Below are 19,049 nucleotides of genomic sequence, written 5' to 3'. Positions count from 1 at the left end.
CTATGTAGTCTCAGGGTGGCCTTGAACTCATGGTGATCCTCCTACTTCTGCCTCCTGAATGCTGGAGTTAAAGGCTTGTGCTACCATGACTGGCTTTATTTTTTAAAATATTTTTATTTATTTATTTGCAAGCAGAAAGAGATAGAATACAGACACAGAGAATGGACACATCAGGGCCTCCAGGCACTGCAAATGAACTCCAGATGCATGTGCCACTTTGTGCATCTGGCTTTATGTGGGCACTGGGGAATCAAACCTGGGTTGTTTGGCTTTGCAGGCAAGCATCTTAACCGCTGAACCATCCTTCTATCCCTGTATATATGTATGTGTGTGTACATATACTTTTTTTTTCTTTCATTTTTTGAGGCAGAGTCTTGATCTAGCCCAGGCTGACCTGAAATTCACTATGTAATCTCAGGCTGGCCTCAGACTCACAGTAATCCTCCTACCTCTGCCTCCCAAGTGCTGGAACCAACATTTTAAAAAAATATTATTTATTTATTTGCAAGCAGAGATAGAGAGGAAACAGATAAGAAGAATGGGCACATCAGGGTCTCTAGCCACTGCAATCACATGCCAGATGCATGTGGCACTTTGTGCATCTGGCTTTATGTGGGTACTAGAGAATTGACCTCGGGTTGCTCAGCTTTGCAAGTGTCTTAATCACTAAGCCATCTCTCTAACCCCAGTCCCATATATATATAAATGGGTTTTTCGAGGTAAAGTCTTGCTGTAGCCTTGAACTGAGTGCTGGGATTAAAGGTGAGTGCCACCATGCCTGGATTCCAATATAAATATAATATATATTTCGGTTGTTGTTGTTTATTTGTTTTCAAGATAGGGTCTCACACTAGCCCAGGCTGACCTGGAATTCGCTATGTAGCCTCAGGCTGGCCTCGAACTCATGGTGATCCTCCAACCTCTGCCTCCCTAGTGCTGGGATGAAAGGTGTGCACCACCACGCCTGGCAACTGGATTCCAATATTTTTATATCCAAATATAAAGCAGTGTAAATGTCCAGTGCTGGGTAAGTGCATCACTAGAATGTGTATTTGTCAGATAACTTGTCCATCATGGGCCACTTTGGTCCAGATGTTCTGTGCAGGAGGAAGCTGGTGACCATAGGTGTTATTCTGTCACTCTTGCTGACATACTCCCAAGAGTGCTCCGGGGGCCGCCGTAGCCTGAGAGGCTGAGGCAGTGTCAAGAGTTGCTTGGGATCAGGGTTCTGATTTTCTTTCTTCTTAGTCTCTACTCCCTTCCAAGTGGCAGGAAAAGTAAACCTTAATGTGGGGCTCCCCCACTTTCTTTCTCCCTCTCTGAGTCAACAGAAAGGCCAACAGCTAGTCCTTTTAGGACTGTGGCCTTAGGTCCCCAGGTCAAAGCTGAGCTGCTCTTGAACACGGAGTCATGGGAACATGTTTCCCTACCTAGAGCTCCCTCTGGTCCATGCTTTCCTCAGCAGAGGGCTGAGGCCTCTCCCTGGGGCACTGTAGGGAGCTCAGACCCAGGCTGATGGCAGAGAGTGAGGGTCCTCCCCTCAAGGAGCCAGAAGACGGGGTACAGTGGCCGGCTGAAGAGCGCATGGAAGGTGTGCAGGGCCTGGGCCTGTGGCTCCAGGCTGTAGAAGGTGAGGCGGCCAGAGACCAGGTCCAAGTCCATACCCAGGAGCCTCCCAGACACCCTAGAGAGGCGCCGGGCCTTCCCGTTATGCCAGGCCTGGACACTGTCCTCCTGTATGCACAGGCCCCAGGAGCAGGGCCCACGGCCGATGTTGTCTGTCTGCTTTCCTAGCTTGTGCCGTTTCAGTTCTGGGTAGGCGACGCCCAGAGTCACCGAGTGGTCAGAGGCATGAACCTCCCAGTAGTGCCGCCCAGCCTGGAAACTCTGGGCACACTGTACCTGCCACAGCTCGAAGCTGTCTGGCCCAGGTGGGCCCCGGGGATGGCACCCATGCGTCACCTGCTGGTCCTGGTGGGACAGGTAGAAGTGGCGGTTGGCACTCTCTGGATCAAAAGTCAGATTGCGATAATCTGGTGGGAAGAGACAGACAGTAGTGGGCAAAGGTGTCATTCCTGTCCAGAGAGGAGAGGGAAACTGCAGCTTCATTTATTACCTGTTAAATATCTGCCAGGGGCCTGCAGAGATGTCTCAGTTGCTAAAGGCACTTGCTTGTAAAGACTGGTGGTCGGGGGTTCAATTCCCTAGCCACCCATAGCAACCCAAATTCATTTACAGTGTCAGGAGACCCTGTGCACCCACATGCATAGCCATGCATAGCAAATAAATGTCAGCCAGGCATACTGTGGGTTGTGTACCAGTGTTGCCCCAGAATTTAATTTATTAGTATTAACTGTGAAGATGGAACCTTCAATGTATCCATCCCACAGCAGAGGAAGCTGAGGGTCAAAGAGGTAAGCTAAAATGGTATTAAGTCATGCCCACTTCGGCAGCACACATACTAAAAATGGTATTAACTAACATACTAAAATACTAAAAATACTAAAATACTAAAAATGGTATTAACTGTGATGGATCCCAGGTTCATGTGATCAAAATCTGTCCTTTAGGGCTGGAGAGATGGCGTAGCAGTTAAGGCATTGCCTGTGAAGTCAAAGGACCCAGGTTCTATTCCCCAGGGCCCAGGAAAGCCACATGCACAGGGTGGTGCATGTGTCTGGAGTTTGTTTGCAGTGGCCGAAGGCCCTGACACACCACACCTATTCTCTCTATCTGCCTCTTTCTCTTTCTCTCTCTTAAATAAATAAATAAATAAATCTGGCTACCCTGAGAATACATGGTGAATTACAGGTCATCCTGAGCTAGAGTGAGACCCTACCTCAAAAAAACAAACCAAACCAAACCAACCTGCCCTCTAGCTCTTCTGTCTGCGTCTGTGTTAGGGTGGACGTGGGTCAGTTGCACATCCTGCCATAGGTGTGCAGGGGCTAGGGCCAGGTCCAGGAAAGGCTATGGACAGGACAGTTACAGCAGTGACCCCCCCCACAGCATGTACACATGCACAGACATGTATGCACACACATGCAGGTGTTCAGCCTACTTACTCTCCCAGAGTTTCTTCCTCAGTGGACACATCAAGCTTGGGATAGGTGTCAGGGGACCCAGAGCCTCTAGTGGACAAAGTGGCATTAGTAGAGTGAGTGGGGATGGCAGAGGGGATGAGCCTTGCCCTTTGTCCCACCTCCTGTCCCCTAGCACGAGAGACAACTGGGTCTAGAAGGATAGGGAAAGGTCTGGGTTTAGTCTTACCCACAGGGCTGGAGTCATCAACATCAGCTACCCTGGGGGGATTCCTTTCTTCTAGGAGAAGGTTACAGAGTGGGCTCAGATATTCATTCAGGTTGCCCAGTTGCTGGTCTTCATCCCATTGCAGAGGGGTCAGTGGCCCAAGAGGCTCTGGGGACTCGGGGAGCTGTTGTAATTCCTAACCCCAGGAATGGCTGCAGTAAACGGGAATATACGAGGCCAAGAAGTAGGGCCCCAGCCTCTCACCCCAAGACCCAGTACCTGGAAGAAGTTTTCATCATCTGCCTGCCCCAGGAGATTCTGGACCCTGTGGTAATGTTGAGCCAGGGCCTCCAGGTGGTCCTGCAGCTGGTGCATCTCATCCAGAGCCTGGGTCAGCACCTGTGTCTTGGCTGCCTCAATGTTCCTTAATGCCAAGGTCTGCTGCAACTGCAGGGCTTGTATTAGGCTGGTGAATTTGCTGGAGACCACCGAGGCCAGGTTGCAGGCTGAACTCTGTGTGGGCACAAAAGAAGCCTTAGGCTCTATACCACACCAAGGCGGGCCTGTCTGGCCTCTGCTGGCTAGAGTCTCTGGAACCTTTTCTGCCTGGGGCCTGGCTTCTAGCTCCGCCCCTAGAGGCATTTTCAAATGGGGCTCCTACCTGCTGCTGTGGCCCAGGGACCAGTTAGTGGGACCAGATGTGAGGGCACGGTGGTACCTGGATCTGAGTATGTTGCTTCTGCAGCTCTTCGAGCTGGGTCTTGGCTTGGGTGATCTGCTCCTGGGTGACCACCAGTCTGGCTCTCAACTGGGTCTGTGGTGCCCATCCAGAGGACAAGCAATAAAAGAGGGCCAGGATTAGCTGTGACATTCACTTCACACTACTACCAAAGCCTCAGACGCTGGGCATTTTCCTTGTTCCATTCCAGGCCACACTGACCAGTGGGGCAGCTTTGGCACAAGACCAGAACTAGATAACCAAGTCCCAGGGAGGAGGTCTGAACAAAGAAAGACCCTTCCTCGCACGGTGCAGGATGGTGTGAGGGGAATGCAGAAGTCTTGCGCTGAAGACCTAACTTCCAGCTGCACTTCTGCCTTTTACAGGTTGAGTAACCTGGGCAGAGCTTCCTCCCTCCCTCCTTGCCTCAGCCCCCAATCAGCAAACAGGAGCCGTAATGCTGGTTTAGGCAGCCTGGAGGGAAGGGCAGATGACCAGAGTTGTTCAACAAGTGCAGTTCAATGCAGTTCAGAACCCCAAGGGAGGGGACTCTTGTTATTTGATTGTGCTTCAGTTCCCTCAAGGATCAAAATGCTGTGCTGGCCAGGCGTGGTGATGCGCACCTACAATCCCAGCATGGGGGAGGTGGGGGCGAGGCAGGAGGACCACTGTGAGGGGGCAGTGGTAGGAGGATCACTGTGATGGGGGGCAGAGGTAGGAGGATCACTGTGGGGGGCAGAGGTAAGAGGATCACTGTGAGAGGGGGCAGAAGTAGGAGGATCACTGTGATGGGGGGCAGAGGTAGAAGGATCACTGTGAGAGGGGGCAGAGGTAGGAGGATCACTGTGAGGGGAGCAGAGGTTGGAGGATCACTGCGAGTTTGAGGCCAGCCCAGGCTATAGTGAGACGCTACCCAGAAGCAAACAAAAAATTAATAAGGAACTGGAAGGCTGCATCAGAGGTTAAGGGGCCTGCCTGCAAAACCTAAGGACCTGAGTTCAATTCCCCAGTACCCAGGTAAAACTAGATGCACAAGATGGCAGGCACATGCGGCTGGAGTTCGTTTGCAGTGGCTAGAGACCCTGGAGTGTCCAATTCTCTCTCTCAAGTAAATAACAAATAAAATTAAAAAAAAATGATGGGCTGGAAAGATGGCTCTGTGCTTAAAGGTGCTTGCCTACAAAGCCTGAACCTAGCCTGGCAGGCTTTGCTAGCAAGTGCCTTCATCTGCAGAGGCTTCTCCCCAGCCCCTTCTCTTTCTTCCCCACCGACCCAATGCACGGTCCATATTGCCTCCACCCGGACACTCCCCCGTATCTTTCTCTTCTTCTTTGGCGAGTATTCCTCAGGGACCACCTAAAGGTGCTCTCCTTCCTCCTCCTGGCTCCGGAAGCAGGATCGCCAGCTGTCATCTCTACAGCAGTGCAACTTGTTTTCCTAGGGGAATGTTCAACCTTGAGTGGACCCTAAGTCTCTCAACGGCAGAAAGCGTGACTGATTGGCTGAATAATACGAAGAGCCCCTCCACACTGGGTGGTCTGTGCACATTCGGAATGTTCGGGAGCACCTGCTACACGCTGCAGTGCCCCAGGCTGGGAATGAACCGCGTGGGTCCTTGCCTAGCTGACAGCCGGCTTCGCTGCCCCTGCGGGTCCGGCGCGGATCAGCTCCCGAGACCCTCCCCGGGCCCGCGGCAGCCCCCGCCCCGTCACCTCGCGCTCGCGGCGCTCCACGTCCAGCAGCGCCCGCTCGTGGTGGCGACACTCGCGCACCGAGCACGCGCAGCACACGCAGAGGCCCTCGGTGCGGCAGAAGAGCTCGAGCGGACGCCCGTGGCGCGGGCAGCGTGCGCCGGAGCCCGCTCGGGACTCCAGGCCCGGCTCGGGGCGCCGGCCGGCGGCCTGCAGCACCTCCAGCACGCCGCTGAGCGCCACGTTGCGGCACGGCTCGGCGCCGTCCGGGAAGGGCTGGCGGCACTCGGGGCACATCTTCTTCCAGCGGCGCCACGAGTCGCGGATGCAGTCCCCGCAGAAGTTGTGGCCGCAGGGCAGCGTCACCGGGTCCTGGTAGAGCTCCAGGCAGATGGAGCAAGTCAGCTTGTCCTCCAGCTGCGGCGTGGCCATGGTGGAAGGGAAGCCCTGGGCGCGGAGGGACCCGGGCTTCCGGGTGCAAGTGTCGCGGCCGTAGCCGAGGGAACCCAGCCCTGTGCGGGTGCCGCGGCCACCGTCTTCCAGTGGCCCTTCTCCGATGCCCCCCTGTAGAGGCCCAGGCCACTAACGCCCGCTTCCTTACCGGTGCTGGGAGCTGGCCACCGTGAGGCTCCCTCGGGTCTCCATTGCCTTCTCTAGATCCCCAGCCAAGCTAGAGGCTTGGGAACGCCAGCTGGGCCCAGGTCTCCATTGCCTTCTCTAGACCCCCAGCCAAGCTAGAGGCTTGGGAACGCCAGCTGGGCCCAGGTCTCCATTGCCTTCTCTAGATCCCCAGCCAAGCTAGAGGCTTGGGAACGCCTGCTGGGCCCAGGGCCAACATGGAATCTCATGGGTGCTGTTTACCCAAGCGGACTCTTGGCCTGGGGGCAGCTATGGCTTACTTAGCGCTCACTCTTCCTGACAAGAGGCCCCGTGCTGCGTTTGTCTCTGGAGCAAGACCTTGGGCACCTATCACATGTACTGTGGTATAATTTCTAATTTGGGTATTGCATAATTTTGGTTCTCTTTAATAGATGGAAATTAGATTACTCAAAAAGAAACCAGTTAATGCCCCTCCCTTTCCTGTTTTACTTCGGAGTCTTGCTATGCAGCTTATGTCAGACTTGAGATCCAGAGATTTTCCTGCCTTAGCCTGAGTGCTGGGATTACAAGAGTGCAACATCTCCTAACCCCTTCAAAGGTCAAGCCAACTTCTAGCTGCCTTTTCCATATATCCCACTGCTTGGGGGATAGGGCTCCTAATGTGGAATCCATTTTTAAAAAAATTCTTATTAGCATTTTCCATGATTATAAAAAAATATCCCATGGTAATTCCCTCCCTCCCCCCACCACACTTTCCACTTTGAAATTCCATTCTCCATCATATTACCTCCCCATCTCAATCACTGTACTTACATATATACAATATCAACCTAGTGAGTACCCTCCTCCCTTCCTTTCTCTTTCCTTTATGTCTCCTTTTGGAATCCATTTTTTCATGTGTTTGGGTGTGTTGCACACATGGGCATGGAGGCCAGAAGACATGCTCAGATGTGGTCCTCAGGAACAAAACCCACCTTTGAGACAGGGTCTTTCATCAGCTTGAAGCTCACCAACTGGAATACACTGGCTGGCCAGCAAGCTCCCAAGATCCTCTGCCCCCTGCTATCCAGAACTGGAATTCCAGTAGCCCAGGCTGACCTGGAATTCACTATGTAGTCTCAGCGTGGCTTTGAACTCATAGTGATCCTCCTACCTCTGCCCCGAGTGCTGGGATTAAAGGCTAAAGACGTGCACCACCATGCCTGACTGGCAAGTCTCAAGGAGCTTATGGGACCAGCCAAATCCCACTGACTCCTTGTTCCTTACTCTCCTTCAGCCTCTGAACCCCTCAGGAGGGCAGGGGAGAGGTCACCCTCTCCTTGCCCATGGAGCAATACAGCTCCACTAGGGAGCTCTGGGTGCTCATAGCAGACACAACCGACATTAGCAGAAACCGTCTTTATTTACACACCATCACTGCAGGGCCTGGGCCTGCTGGCAGGGGCCCCAACTGGGTTGCCCCAAGTAGCGCTTCCCAATATTGGCCCCTCCAAGCTGTGTCTTTCCTGTTCCTTAGGCCCAGCTCACCCTGAGGTAGTTCCCTCAGTAGATACCATATGTGGGCTCATGACTGTCCCTGTACCGGTCCAGGTAGCGCAGGGGCTGACGGTGGGGGAAGCGCTTCTGCTTAGGGTGGTAAGTGGGAGGCCGTACAAATTCAAACACAGGCTCTCGCATGTCTGCAAGAAGAATGAAGGGCCAATGGGTGGAATCCTGTTGGACTGAGTTTGCTCCCTTACTTGAAAGCTGGAGTCTTACCAGGGACTGTTTACGGAAAGGCAACAGAACTGTTGGTGCCCACCACCCTTGGCATGGCAGGCAGGGTCTGTCCTCAGACCTTCCCCATCATCCAGTCCCATGACACCCTTACCCAGAAGCTGATGGAAGGTACGGGTGACTGAGTCATCCCAGCGGCACTGGAAGAAGGCCAAGCCAACTGGAGTCATGGCTTCCTGGTGTTTCTTGTAGAAATCAAAAGTGTGGAACGTCCGCTGAGCCAGCTGGTAGCTATGAGATGATGGGGAACATGTGAGAATTGGGGGGCACCCACCCTCTCTAGCCCCGCAGGCAATCCTGGGAAGTCCCTTGGGGTCCACCCAGCCTATGTCGAGGTCAAGAGACAGGAAGGAGCAAGAGCCACCATTCTGGGGTACAAATGGCAGTGCAGAATACCAGGGTGAGGGGCGAGTGTCCTCAGAGAAGTTGATTGGCTTGTCCTGCTTGAAGAGCAGAAAGGCAAAACGATGGAAGCCGGAGCCATGGGCAGGGAAAGGTGGGAGGTAGGGACATGTCTCCTGCCCTTCAGACACCCTGTTGCCTGGGATGTTGGTTCTGACAGAAGGAAAGAAAGCACTCATTCATTGCTGATCCGGAGGGGCAGCAGGAGAATTCTGTGTGCGCGCCCCAGAAGCTGATGTCACTCCCAGTGGGGATAGGCCCTGCACCATCTCCAACATTCACTGAGGTAGACAGCAAGTTCCAGGACCTCTGGACCACGCTACAAACACAGAGGGGCCTCAGGGCCTGAGAATGAAGGTTACAGAGACCTTAGGGATGACAGCAAGGCTGAGCAGCTGTTTACCTGGGCCCTGGGAGCCAAAGGGCCCGCCCATCATTCAGGGTAGAAAGCCACAGAGCTTTTGGGCTTCAGTTAGCCAGAAGTCCCAAAGCTCAGGGCACCTGTCTAACCTATGCCCCCTGGCTCAGAACCAGTAGACGCCCCTCCAGTAGATTTGGGAATTTATTAAAGCTTCTTAGATTTCCAGCTACCTGGCTGGAGGTGTCACTGGGTAGGTCCTGGGGTTCAGCCCTAAGGTGTGGTGGTGGATTTGGAATTCTAGTCTAAAAATATGCAACATTCTGGGTGCACACCTTTAATCCCAGCACTCAGGAGGCAGAGGTAGGAGGATTGCCATGAGTTCAAGGCTACCCTGAGACTACATAGTGAATTTCAGGTCAGCCTGGGCTAGAGTGAGACCCTACCTCAAAAAATAATTAATTAATTCCATTATGGAATTTCCCCTGGATTTGTAAGCTTCAATACATATCCCTTCTTCCATAAACTGTGCCTGATTTGGAAGTTCATCCCAGTGACCTGAAACTGTCTACTAAAGCCACCAAGAAAACAAAGGGCAGCCCAGCCTGGACTGCAGAGGGAGAATACCCAGGGGTTCACTAAGCATGTGGAGGGAGATGCCAGAGCTACCACAAGCCTTTCCAGTCCTCCACCATGCCCCTTAGGTGAGTAAGGTGATAGTGGCATCATTCCAGCTTTGCAGGACAGCTGAGGGATGGAGAGATGGCTTAGCAGTTTAGGGCCTTACCTGCAAAGCCAAAGGACCCAAGTTTGATTCCCTAGAACCCACATAAGCCAGATGCACAAGGTGATACATGCATCTGGAGTTTGTCTGCAGTGGCTGAATGTACTGATGTGCCCCACCCTTTTTTTTTTCAAGGTAAGGTCTCACTCTAGCTCAGGCTGACTTAGATTTCACTATGTAGTCTCAGGAGGGTGGCCTCAAACTCATGGTGATCCTCCTATCTCTGCCTCCTGAATGCTGGGATTAAAGGCATGCACCATCACACCCAACTCTGGTGTACCCATTCTCTCTCCCCCTCCGTCTACTTCTTTCTCTCTCTCAAATAAATAAAAAAAAATGAACAGAAAATAGCTGAGAGGGACAAAGGGGCTTGTGGGGAATGGCCAAGGCCCACTGTCCTTTTCTTCTGTACCTATCCCTTAAGCACATGACTGTATCCCAAGGTCCCTGACAAGACCTGAAGGTGAGAAGTTTCCTCCTGGAATGGGAGGCTGCTTCAAAGTCCCATAGTTCATCCAGGAGTTGAGTTGAAATTCAGAGGCAGCCCTTTCAAGGCTCTCAAGGTCTCAGCATCCACCTCAACCCCCAGCCAGATACTCACATCAGCCAGTGAACATACTCAGCATCTGGCTCCAGCAGGTGTCCATCTGCACAGAACACACACACCAACCATGGGCCTTGCAGACTCTCCCTTAGAGGAAGCCAGGATTGAGTGCACCGCCCCAACCCTCCCTGCCCAGCTCCCCAATGTTGACTTGGGGGAGGGATGGGAGTCAGGAGCCTCAGTGATACCCAGATGCATACCTAAGTTAGTGAGCAGCAGTGTCCACATGGTGCCCTTGTCTGCCTCATAGGTCACCTCTGGGGCTTGGGCAGCCTAGCATGAAGAGATAGACCAAGAGAGCTGATTCCACCACTCAGGACAGACAAGCTGTTGTAAACAGAATTTCTCTACAGAGTGTGGAAGCCCTGGAGAAAGGAGTTCCCACCCTGACCCAAACCAGGACCCCTGACAGCTCCTCACAGAGGCCTATAAGCAAAGAGATGCTTACAGATGGAATCCTTCCAAGCTGCAGGTCCGAAGACCTCAACCACAAGGACCATGGGCCAAGGGACAGGCCTGGAAGGGAAGTCACTCTAAAGATAGTGGCCGATTCCCGAATGTGCAAAGATGGAGCATGCTCGTTTGTACTGTTTGTGAATTGCCATAGTGTTGATTCCCAGGAAATTAGAGAACCATAAAACCCCAATCCAGGAGTTGTGATGCCACAAAGGCATGTGTCTGTGGACCTACAGGGCAGGGAGAAGGTCATAACAAGTGGTACCTCAGTTGGAGTCACTTCATTGCCATGATACACAGGCATCAGGTCCTCCTCACCCACAGCATAAGCCACATGCAGTGGGACCCAGGGTATAAAAGTGGCACCATGGAACAGGTCTCGGTAGAGGCCATAATACTCAGCCAGGCGCTGTTTGTGGTAAGGGCCGCAGGTCTTTTCCCATTCGGCTTGCACGGCTTCCAGAGAGATGCTGGCTGGAAAGGAACAAGGCCGGCATGCATTTATGATGGGCAGGGGTAGCACCTGTGGCTGCTCTTCTGGGAAGCTCACCTGTACCTGCTCTTCTGGGAGGCTCACCTGAGCCGAGCCGAGCTGCCTGCTCTGCTTCTGGATTGGCGCGAAGCTCCTGCAAGAAGCGTTTCCGTTCCCGTAGCTGTTGGGTTCGGCAGACTTTGGGTGGAGGCAGCCCAATGTCAATTTTGTCTTTGAGATCTAGGGAGGAAGACATGTAGGGATAAGCAGGATCAAGTCTCTTGTTTAAATGGCCTATTCTTATCTAAGCCCCTCATTCTGTCTCTCCAAGCTCTGAGTGAACACTCATGCTCTTTGACTCACAAAACCAAAATGTACTGAGCCTCAACAAGGCTCAGTCATGAAGCAAATCAGACACAAGGTGAAGCAGTGGTTTCTGATTCCTTGTGTAGGTCATGGGAACAGAGGCAGAGGGGCCTCCTGACTGTAGTTGGGATCACCTTCAAAGTGAGTCACAGCTGGCCATGGACATATACCTGTGTTCTGCATGGAGCTAATATCTGAAGCTAGAAGGGTTTCAAGAAATGCTTCTCACACTTTAATGGACAAACTGCCATGGACTTTGTTTAAATTTATATTTATTTATTTATTTATTTATTTTGAAGTAGTGTCTCGTTCTAGCCCAGGCTGGCCTGGAAATTCACTATGGAGTCTCAGGGTGGCCTCGAACTCACAGAGATCCTCCTACCTTTGCCTCCCGAGTGTTGGGATTAAAGGTGTGCACCACCACATCCAGCTAGATTGTTTTACTTAAGAGAGAGAAAGGCAGAGAGAGAGAATGGGTACATCAGGGCCTCTCTAGCCACTGCAAACAAACTCCAGATGCATGTGGCACCTTGTGCATCTGGCTTTACGTGGGAACTGGGGAACTAAACCCAGGTCCTTAAGGGCTGCAGGCAAACACCTTAACCACTGAGCCATCTCTCCAGCCCAAGACTGCATGTATGTGCTTCTAAGGAGTGACTGTGCTGTTGGTCACAGAACACACTGCCTATAGCAAGGCCTTAGAGAATATTCAATCCAGCCCCTATTTCCATGAGCCACAACATATACTGAGCCCTCACCAGAGATGGCATTACTATCTCAGTGGGCTGTGTCCTTTAATCCCCCCAACAACTGGGTGACAGAGAGGTACTTAAAGTTGAGGAAACTCTGGGACGTCAGTTCTGGGATGGCTGGGGTTTAAATCAGGCTATCTGGATTTCAGGCATGTATGCCATAAGCATCACTACATTTGCCTCTGTGGGCTGCAGATGTAGCTCAGAGGCAGCGCCCTGGCCTAGCATGCATCTGCCTGGGATTTGATCCCCAGCAGGACAGACAACAAAAATAACAGCAGGGCTGAAGAGATGGCTTAGCAGTTAAGGCGTGCCCTCCCTCTTTCAAATAAATTAATTTTTTAAAACCAAAAGAAATGGTATGGAGAGATGGCTTAAAGGTTATGCGCTTGCCTGCAAAGCCTAAGGACTCCAGTTTGAGGCTCAATTCTCCAGGACCCACATTAGCCAGATGCACAAGGGGGTGCACGCATCTGTAGTTCGTTTGCAGTGGCTGGAGGCCTTGGTGCGCCCATTCTCTCTCTCTCTGCTGCTCTCAAATAAATAAAAACAACAACAACAACAAAACAACTAAACAGCAACAACAAAAAATTGCCTCAGCCAGGTGTGCATTCAGGAGGCAGAGGTAGGAGGATCACCGTGAGTTCGAGGCCACCCTGAGACTACATAGTGAATTCCAGGTCAGTCCCGGCTAGAGTAAGACACTACCTCAAACCCTCCCCCCACCCAAAAAAGCCTCAGAGCTGAGTAGATGACTCAGTGGGTTGGAAATAAGCTGGTGGTACAAGTGTGAGGACCAGGGTTAGGATCCCCAGCACTCACCCTGTTGAGTGTGCATGGAGGAGACAGGGATTAGCGAGACTAGCTAAATGGATGGGCCTTGGGTTCAAGTGAGATCCTGCCTCAGAAAACAGAGAAGCGCTATCAAGGAAGACACTCAATATCAATCTCTGGCCTCCATATGCACAAACATGTGGACGTACACCTACACACGTGTGCCCACATGCATACACATACCACATGCAAAACAAAAAGCACACACGACCTCTACGAAGGCTTTTCAAGGGTTGGAGAGATGGCTTAGCGGTTAAGCGCTTGCCTGTGAAGCCTAAGGACCCCGGTTCGAGGCTCAATTCCCCAGGACCCATGTTAGCCAGATGCACAAGGGGGCACAAGTGTTTGGAGTTCGTTTCCAGTGGCTGGAGGCCCTGGAGCGCCCATCCTCTCTCTCTCTCTCTGCCTCTTTCTCTCTCTGTTTGTTGCTATCAAATAAATACATAAAAATAAAAAAAATTTTTTTTAAATAAAAAAAAAGGCTTTCCAAAAGGCTGTATGTTGGCCTGCTGAATGCCTGTAATCCGGGCACTCAGGAAGCTGAGGTAGGGAGGCAAGTTTGAGGTCTGGGCTACATAACAAGGCACTACCCCCTGCCCCACAAAAAATAAAAGAAATAAGAATAGGGGTACAAGCAGGGTGTGGTGGCGCACGCCTTTAATCCCAGCACTTGGGAGGCACAGGTATGAGGATCGTTGTAAATTCAAGCCTCCAGCCTGTGGAGACTGCATAGTGAATTCCAGGTCAGGATATAGTAAGGATATAGTAAGACCCTTCCTTGAAAAACCAAAACAGGGGCTGGAGAGATGGCTTGGCGGTTATGGCACTTGCCTGCGAAGCCTAAAGACGCAGGTTGGATTCCCCAGTACTCACAATAAGCTGGATGCTTAAGGTGACGTATGCGTCTAGAGTTCATCTGCAGTGGGCAGAACTGGCGCGCCCATTCTCTTCCTCCTTGCCCCCTTCTCTCTGTATATATGCCTCTCTCTTAACTCAAATAAACAAGTAAAATATTTTTAAAAAGAGCAAGGGTACGTTTCTTAACTCTGGCTCCCTGGATTGTCCTGCGAAGGCTTTTAATTTCTTTTAGTAAATGACTGCCAGGCACAGCACAGGTGCAAGGATCCAGTGAAGAGCAACACAGCAGGGTCCCTGTCCTCAGGGCACTTACTATCTGTGGGGAGGCTGGAAGACAGGCCAGTGTGGCCAGGGCTGCATGCAGAATATTTTAGGGGTACAGAGAGGCTCTCAGGTAAGGGTTTCAGCGGTAGTCATTTTAGGAGGAGGAAACCAAAAGATGTGAAACATCCTGATGGGACTGGACGGCAAGGGCGTGGGCAGGCCCTCGGGTCCCCGGGTCTGGGGGATGGACAGGTCAGCAGGTCTCTCCTCCCACAGCCCCTGGCACCTGTCTTCTGCGTGAAGTATTCCCGGTACGTGCGCCACCAGTGCGGGGCCCGCTCCTCCTGCTCCGCTCGTTGCCGGTAGCGGTCGAAGCTCCGGTACTTCTCCAGCCGCTCCAGGTTGCTCACGTCGATGTCCTGGTTGGGGAGGGGTCCCAGCGGCGGCGTCCGGCGGCTGAGGGCGGCTGCGGGCAGAGCAGGGGGCGTCACGCCGGCTCTAGCCAGGCCTCCCTCCCCCACCCCAGGAGCCCAAGAGCTCCTCGACTCCGCACCACACACCCGAGGTGCTGAAGCCCCGCCACGGCCGACTCGCGTACAGCGCGGCCCGCCACCCGGACGCCGCCATCTTGGCTCGGGTCGCCAGAGACACCGCTAGGACCCGGATGGAGTTGGCCAGAGCGATGCCTGGAGCGCCTTGCGTCACGCCCCGCCCCCGACACAGACCCCGCCCCCGGAAGTGCCCAATGGACGGCCGCGCAGGGCTGCGAGCTGCCACCAGGGGGAGACACCTACCCCCAGCGCCCGAGAACTGCTTATGGCGCAGGGATGGGAGGAAAGGGTTGTGCGCCCAGATTCTGGAGTCAGTGTCAATTTAAGTTCCAGTCTGTAATCATACCATTGCCCTTGTTCCCTCACTTGGGAATAAAGCAGGTAATAATAGTCCTTATGTGTTCAAAGGAGGGATCTGGGCTGCGGAGATGGCTCAGTGGTTAAAAGCATTTGCTTGCAAAGCCTAAGACCGAGGTAGGATCTTCCAGTAGCCACGGAAAGCCAGACTTACAAAGTGGTATATGGTTCTGCAGTTCATTTGCAGTAACAGGAGGCCCTAGCACGCTCTTACTCTAATAATTTTTTTAACTCTCTCTCAAAAAAAAAATAAATAAAAATTTACAAAATAAGGAGCCGAGAGCTGGGGGAATGGCTTAGCAAATGATTGAGATGGGGAGGGAATATGATGGAGAATCGAACTTTAAAGGGGAAAGTGGGGGGAGGAGGGAGGGCATTACCATGGGATTTTTTTATAATCATGGAAAATATTAATAAAAATTGAGAAAAAAAATGAAAAAAAAATTAAATTAAAAAAAAGGAGCCGGTTGTGGTGGTGCATGCTTTTAATCCCAGCACTTGGGAGGCAGAGGTAGGTAGATCGCGGTGGGTTCGAGACCACCCTGAGACTACATAGTGAATTCCAGGTCAGCCTGGACCTACTTCGAGAAATCGAAAACCAAAAATAAAATAAATATTAAAAAAAAAAAAGGCTGGAGAGATGGCTTAGCGGTTAAGGCATTTGCTTGCAAAGCTAAAGGACCCAGATTCAATTCCCTAGGTCCCACGTAAGCCACAGATGCACAAGGGGTCACATGCATCTGGAGTTTGCAGTGGCTGGAGGCCCTGGTGTGCCCATTCTTTCCCTCTCTCTCTCTGCCTCTTTCCTTCTCTCTCTCAAATAAATAAATAAAAATAAAAATAAAAAAAAATATTGTTTTAAAAGCAGGCTCGCCACACGTGGTGGTGCATGCCTTTACTCTCAGCACTCGGGAGGCAGAGGTAGGATGGCCATGAGTTCTAGGCCACCCTGAGACTACAGAGTGAATTCCAGGTCAGCCTGGGCTAGAATGAGACCCTATCTCCAAAAAAATAAAATAAAATAAAATAAAATAAAATAAAATAAAATAAAATAAAATAAAATAAAATAAAATAAAATAAAATAAAATAAAATAAAATAAAATAAAATAAAATAAAATAAAATAAAATAAAAAGCAGGCTTTGAGTTAGCATAAGGGATCAGGTTGAGACACACACAAGAGCTATCTCTATCAGGACTCAACACTATTCTTGTAACCCAATTCTAACAAAGTAAAACTTGCCAGCGCCCATGATCTGGACCCTCTTCTGCCCCAGCCTCAGCTCTTCTGCGTGGAACCAGGCTTCTAGCCACCAAAGCTTCTCTCCCTTCTTCCCCAGGTCACAGGGCCTTTGCCATGTCTTACTTATGCCTTTTCCTCCTCACTCATCTCTGTGGCCTGGCTGCTTCCCCCAACCAGCAGAGCGGTCCCTCCAGGAAGTCTTTCCTGACATCCCAAGCCAGAGCAGATGACAACTGCATCACCAACAGAAGGTTGACCCCTAGGGTCACACTGAAATGGAATGAGCTCTCTATATCCATCATGAAATGGCCACCCCTTCATTTTCATAGACAGCATCTAAACTGCTAAGGCTGTCAGCTATCTCTTCTAATTCACCCATCAGTCAGCGCCTGCTGTCAAAGTGTCAAGGTCACAGCCCAGTCTGCCCTGAAAGAGTGCTTATTGTATTAATTCCAGCTGCGCTCATAGGAATGGAAGGCTGTCCACAGATCATGGGTTTTTATGGTAGTCTCACCCGCTGGGTTTTCCTTTCTTTTCCTTTTCCCCCCCTTTTGTTTCTGAATGTCTCAAACCCTTGACCTTCTCCTTTATTGCTGAAGACACACAGGGCCTCCAGGCATCTGTGCAGAGGGTTGCCGGTCAAGCAGGGTGCTTTTTTTCATTATCCTTCTCTCTCTCTCTCTCTCTCTCTCTCTCTCTCTCTCTCTCTCTCTCTCTGGGATACCCTTCAGAGTAAGGTTTAGAGATGAAGCATTCCTTTAATCCCCATACTTGGGAGGCATAGGAAGGAGGATTGCCTTGAGTTCGAGGCCACTCTGAGACTATGTAGTGAATTTCAGGTCAGCCTGGTCTAGAGTGAGACGCTACATCAAAAAAAAAAAGGGGGGGGGGGACTGGAGAGATGGCTTAGCAGTTAAGGCGTTTTCCTGCAAAGCCAATAGATCCCAGTTCAATTCTCCAAGACCCACGTAAGCCAGATGAACAAGGGGGCGCATGCATCTGGAGTTCATTTGCAGTGGCTGGATGCCCTGGCACGTCCATTCTCTCTCTCTCTGCCTGTTTCTCTCTCTCAAATAAACAAATAAATATATTTAAAAACAAACAATTATGGTTCTTAACCTGGATCAGCTTGAGATGCCGACATACCTAATAGGCATCTCAAGGCCTAGGCAGCAGGGAGGGCAGGGCTTGAGGGAAGGGGGGAAACGCAAAACTGAACCCAAATGGAACTGGGACCATAGAATTCTATATCCTGGAAGAGAGACTAAAAGGTTAAAACCACAACAGGACCTTAGGGGGAGCATCTGAATCGAAGGGTCCTGGAAAGGGTGAGATGAAGCCTAACGTTAAATTTCTCCTGTTTCCTTTTTTTCTTTTCTTTTTCTATTTTCTTCCTTTTTCTTCTTTCTTCTCCCTTGGCACTGACCTGTAACTCCCAGTACCAGGATGCAGTTAACACCCAATATGAGCTATTGACCAGAGATACCTACAAGGTTTCCCAAAACAAGACAGACTTCTGTCAGAGTACTTGATTACCCACCAGAGTCTAATGTCAGATCCTATTGCTGAAGATACTATGTGCTGTCAGTATGAACATGGAGAGACCTGGCTGGAATCTGGAAGACAGCCAGTCCCAACAGATAGCCTGTCTAGTGCCAGAAGATGCTACCTGAGCTACTGGGGGAAAGTGGTCAACATCTGTCTGAGCAACTCGAGGCCTAAGCTGCTCAGAAGCAAACAACCTGACATGATGCTCACACAAGTGCAATAGTGGCACACAGCTATGGTGGGTAACCAACTGCTCTTGGATTGGCTAACAGATCCACTCAGTGGAAAGGAACCCATATGTGGAACTGGGAAACAAGTTAGAATCATATCCAGGTAATGATTTTGCCAAGCTCCCACTAGTGTTGGGCCACAAGAGGGTCCATACCCATTAAATTCTCTCTAAACTAGTAATGATTATCCCATCTAACCTGTGCTGACTTCATTCTCTGTTGGAGAATCTGCTTCTTTTTCAGACGGGAGTGGAATCTGAGGAGAGAAATGACCCAACGCACTTCCGCCCAGCCCCAGCTGAAACCACAGAGAAATGAGCAAGAGTGCTAATTTCTCAGTGAACCTAACATCAGCACAAGGGTGAAGGAGATAGACACTAATGACACTCAACTACCAAACCAGAGATCTTGAAGCTCCTAAAAGCCCATCATTGGAAATAGACTTAAAACGAACCCAACATGGCTCAGGAGATTTTTGCGGAAGAGAGAGCAGAACTATTGTTAGAGCTACAAGTTGGGACACCACGCAGAGACATTTCCTCTTCCCCATAATTGCCAGCTGCCCCCACAATCCCTATGGGGAATGACCTGCATCCCCAATGAGGAGGGGCCCTTTGGAAAAGGGGAAGAGATGAAAGGATGGTACCAACATGTGCTATTTACATATTAAGTATGTCCATAACTAATAAAAACAAACAAAAAGAGTAAGGCTTGGACTGGGGAGATGGTTCAGTGGCTAAAGGCACTTGCTTGCAAAGCCTGCCAGCCCAGGTTCACTTCTCCTAGACTCACGTAAAGCCAGGTGCAGGCTTGGCTCCACAGAAGCCTGGTCCTGGACACTTTGGGATGTTTGTGTTGTGTGTGGTGTCTGTACATGTGTGTGGAAGCCTAGAATGTTACCTCAGGCAGAGTGTCCACCTGTGTTATTGAGGCAGGGC

At 51.0% G+C, this 19,049-nt stretch overlaps 2 protein-coding genes across 3 annotated transcripts; both read right to left on the bottom strand.

The window, feature by feature from the left end:
• Positions 1-871: 871 nt before the first annotated feature.
• Trim65 (tripartite motif containing 65) lies at positions 872-6,137 on the bottom strand. Its single transcript, XM_004655686.2, has 6 exons — positions 5,680-6,137; positions 3,968-4,063; positions 3,529-3,762; positions 3,271-3,445; positions 3,066-3,131; positions 872-2,033 (listed from the first exon to the last, which is right to left on the bottom strand). The coding sequence occupies exons 1-6, from the start codon at positions 6,088-6,090 to the stop codon at positions 1,459-1,461; spliced, it is 1,557 nt and encodes a 518-aa protein (XP_004655743.2). The 5' UTR covers positions 6,091-6,137; the 3' UTR covers positions 872-1,458.
• A 1,504-nt stretch (positions 6,138-7,641) lies between these two features.
• Positions 7,642-14,831, bottom strand: Mrpl38 (mitochondrial ribosomal protein L38). 2 transcript variants are annotated; one of them, XM_045158630.1, is made up of 9 exons: positions 14,745-14,831; positions 14,471-14,650; positions 11,195-11,350; positions 10,904-11,112; positions 10,383-10,455; positions 10,180-10,225; positions 8,431-8,589; positions 8,129-8,265; positions 7,642-7,937 (listed from the first exon to the last, which is right to left on the bottom strand). In XM_045158630.1, exons 1-9 carry the CDS (start codon positions 14,809-14,811, stop codon positions 7,801-7,803), a joined length of 1,164 nt encoding a protein of 387 aa, XP_045014565.1. In that variant the 5' UTR covers positions 14,812-14,831; the 3' UTR covers positions 7,642-7,800. The 2 variants fall into 2 exon arrangements, with proteins under 2 accessions (XP_045014565.1, XP_004655254.2); XM_004655197.2 differs by having other exon boundaries at positions 11,216-11,350.
• Between the last annotated feature and the right edge of the window lie 4,218 nt (positions 14,832-19,049).

The sequence above is a fragment of the Jaculus jaculus genome, chromosome 9 (genome assembly GCF_020740685.1).
Source record: "Jaculus jaculus isolate mJacJac1 chromosome 9, mJacJac1.mat.Y.cur, whole genome shotgun sequence".
Lineage (NCBI taxonomy): Eukaryota > Metazoa > Chordata > Mammalia > Rodentia > Dipodidae > Jaculus > Jaculus jaculus.
Note: the sequence above shows the minus strand (reverse complement) of the source record. Positions and strands in the feature narration are given on the sequence as shown.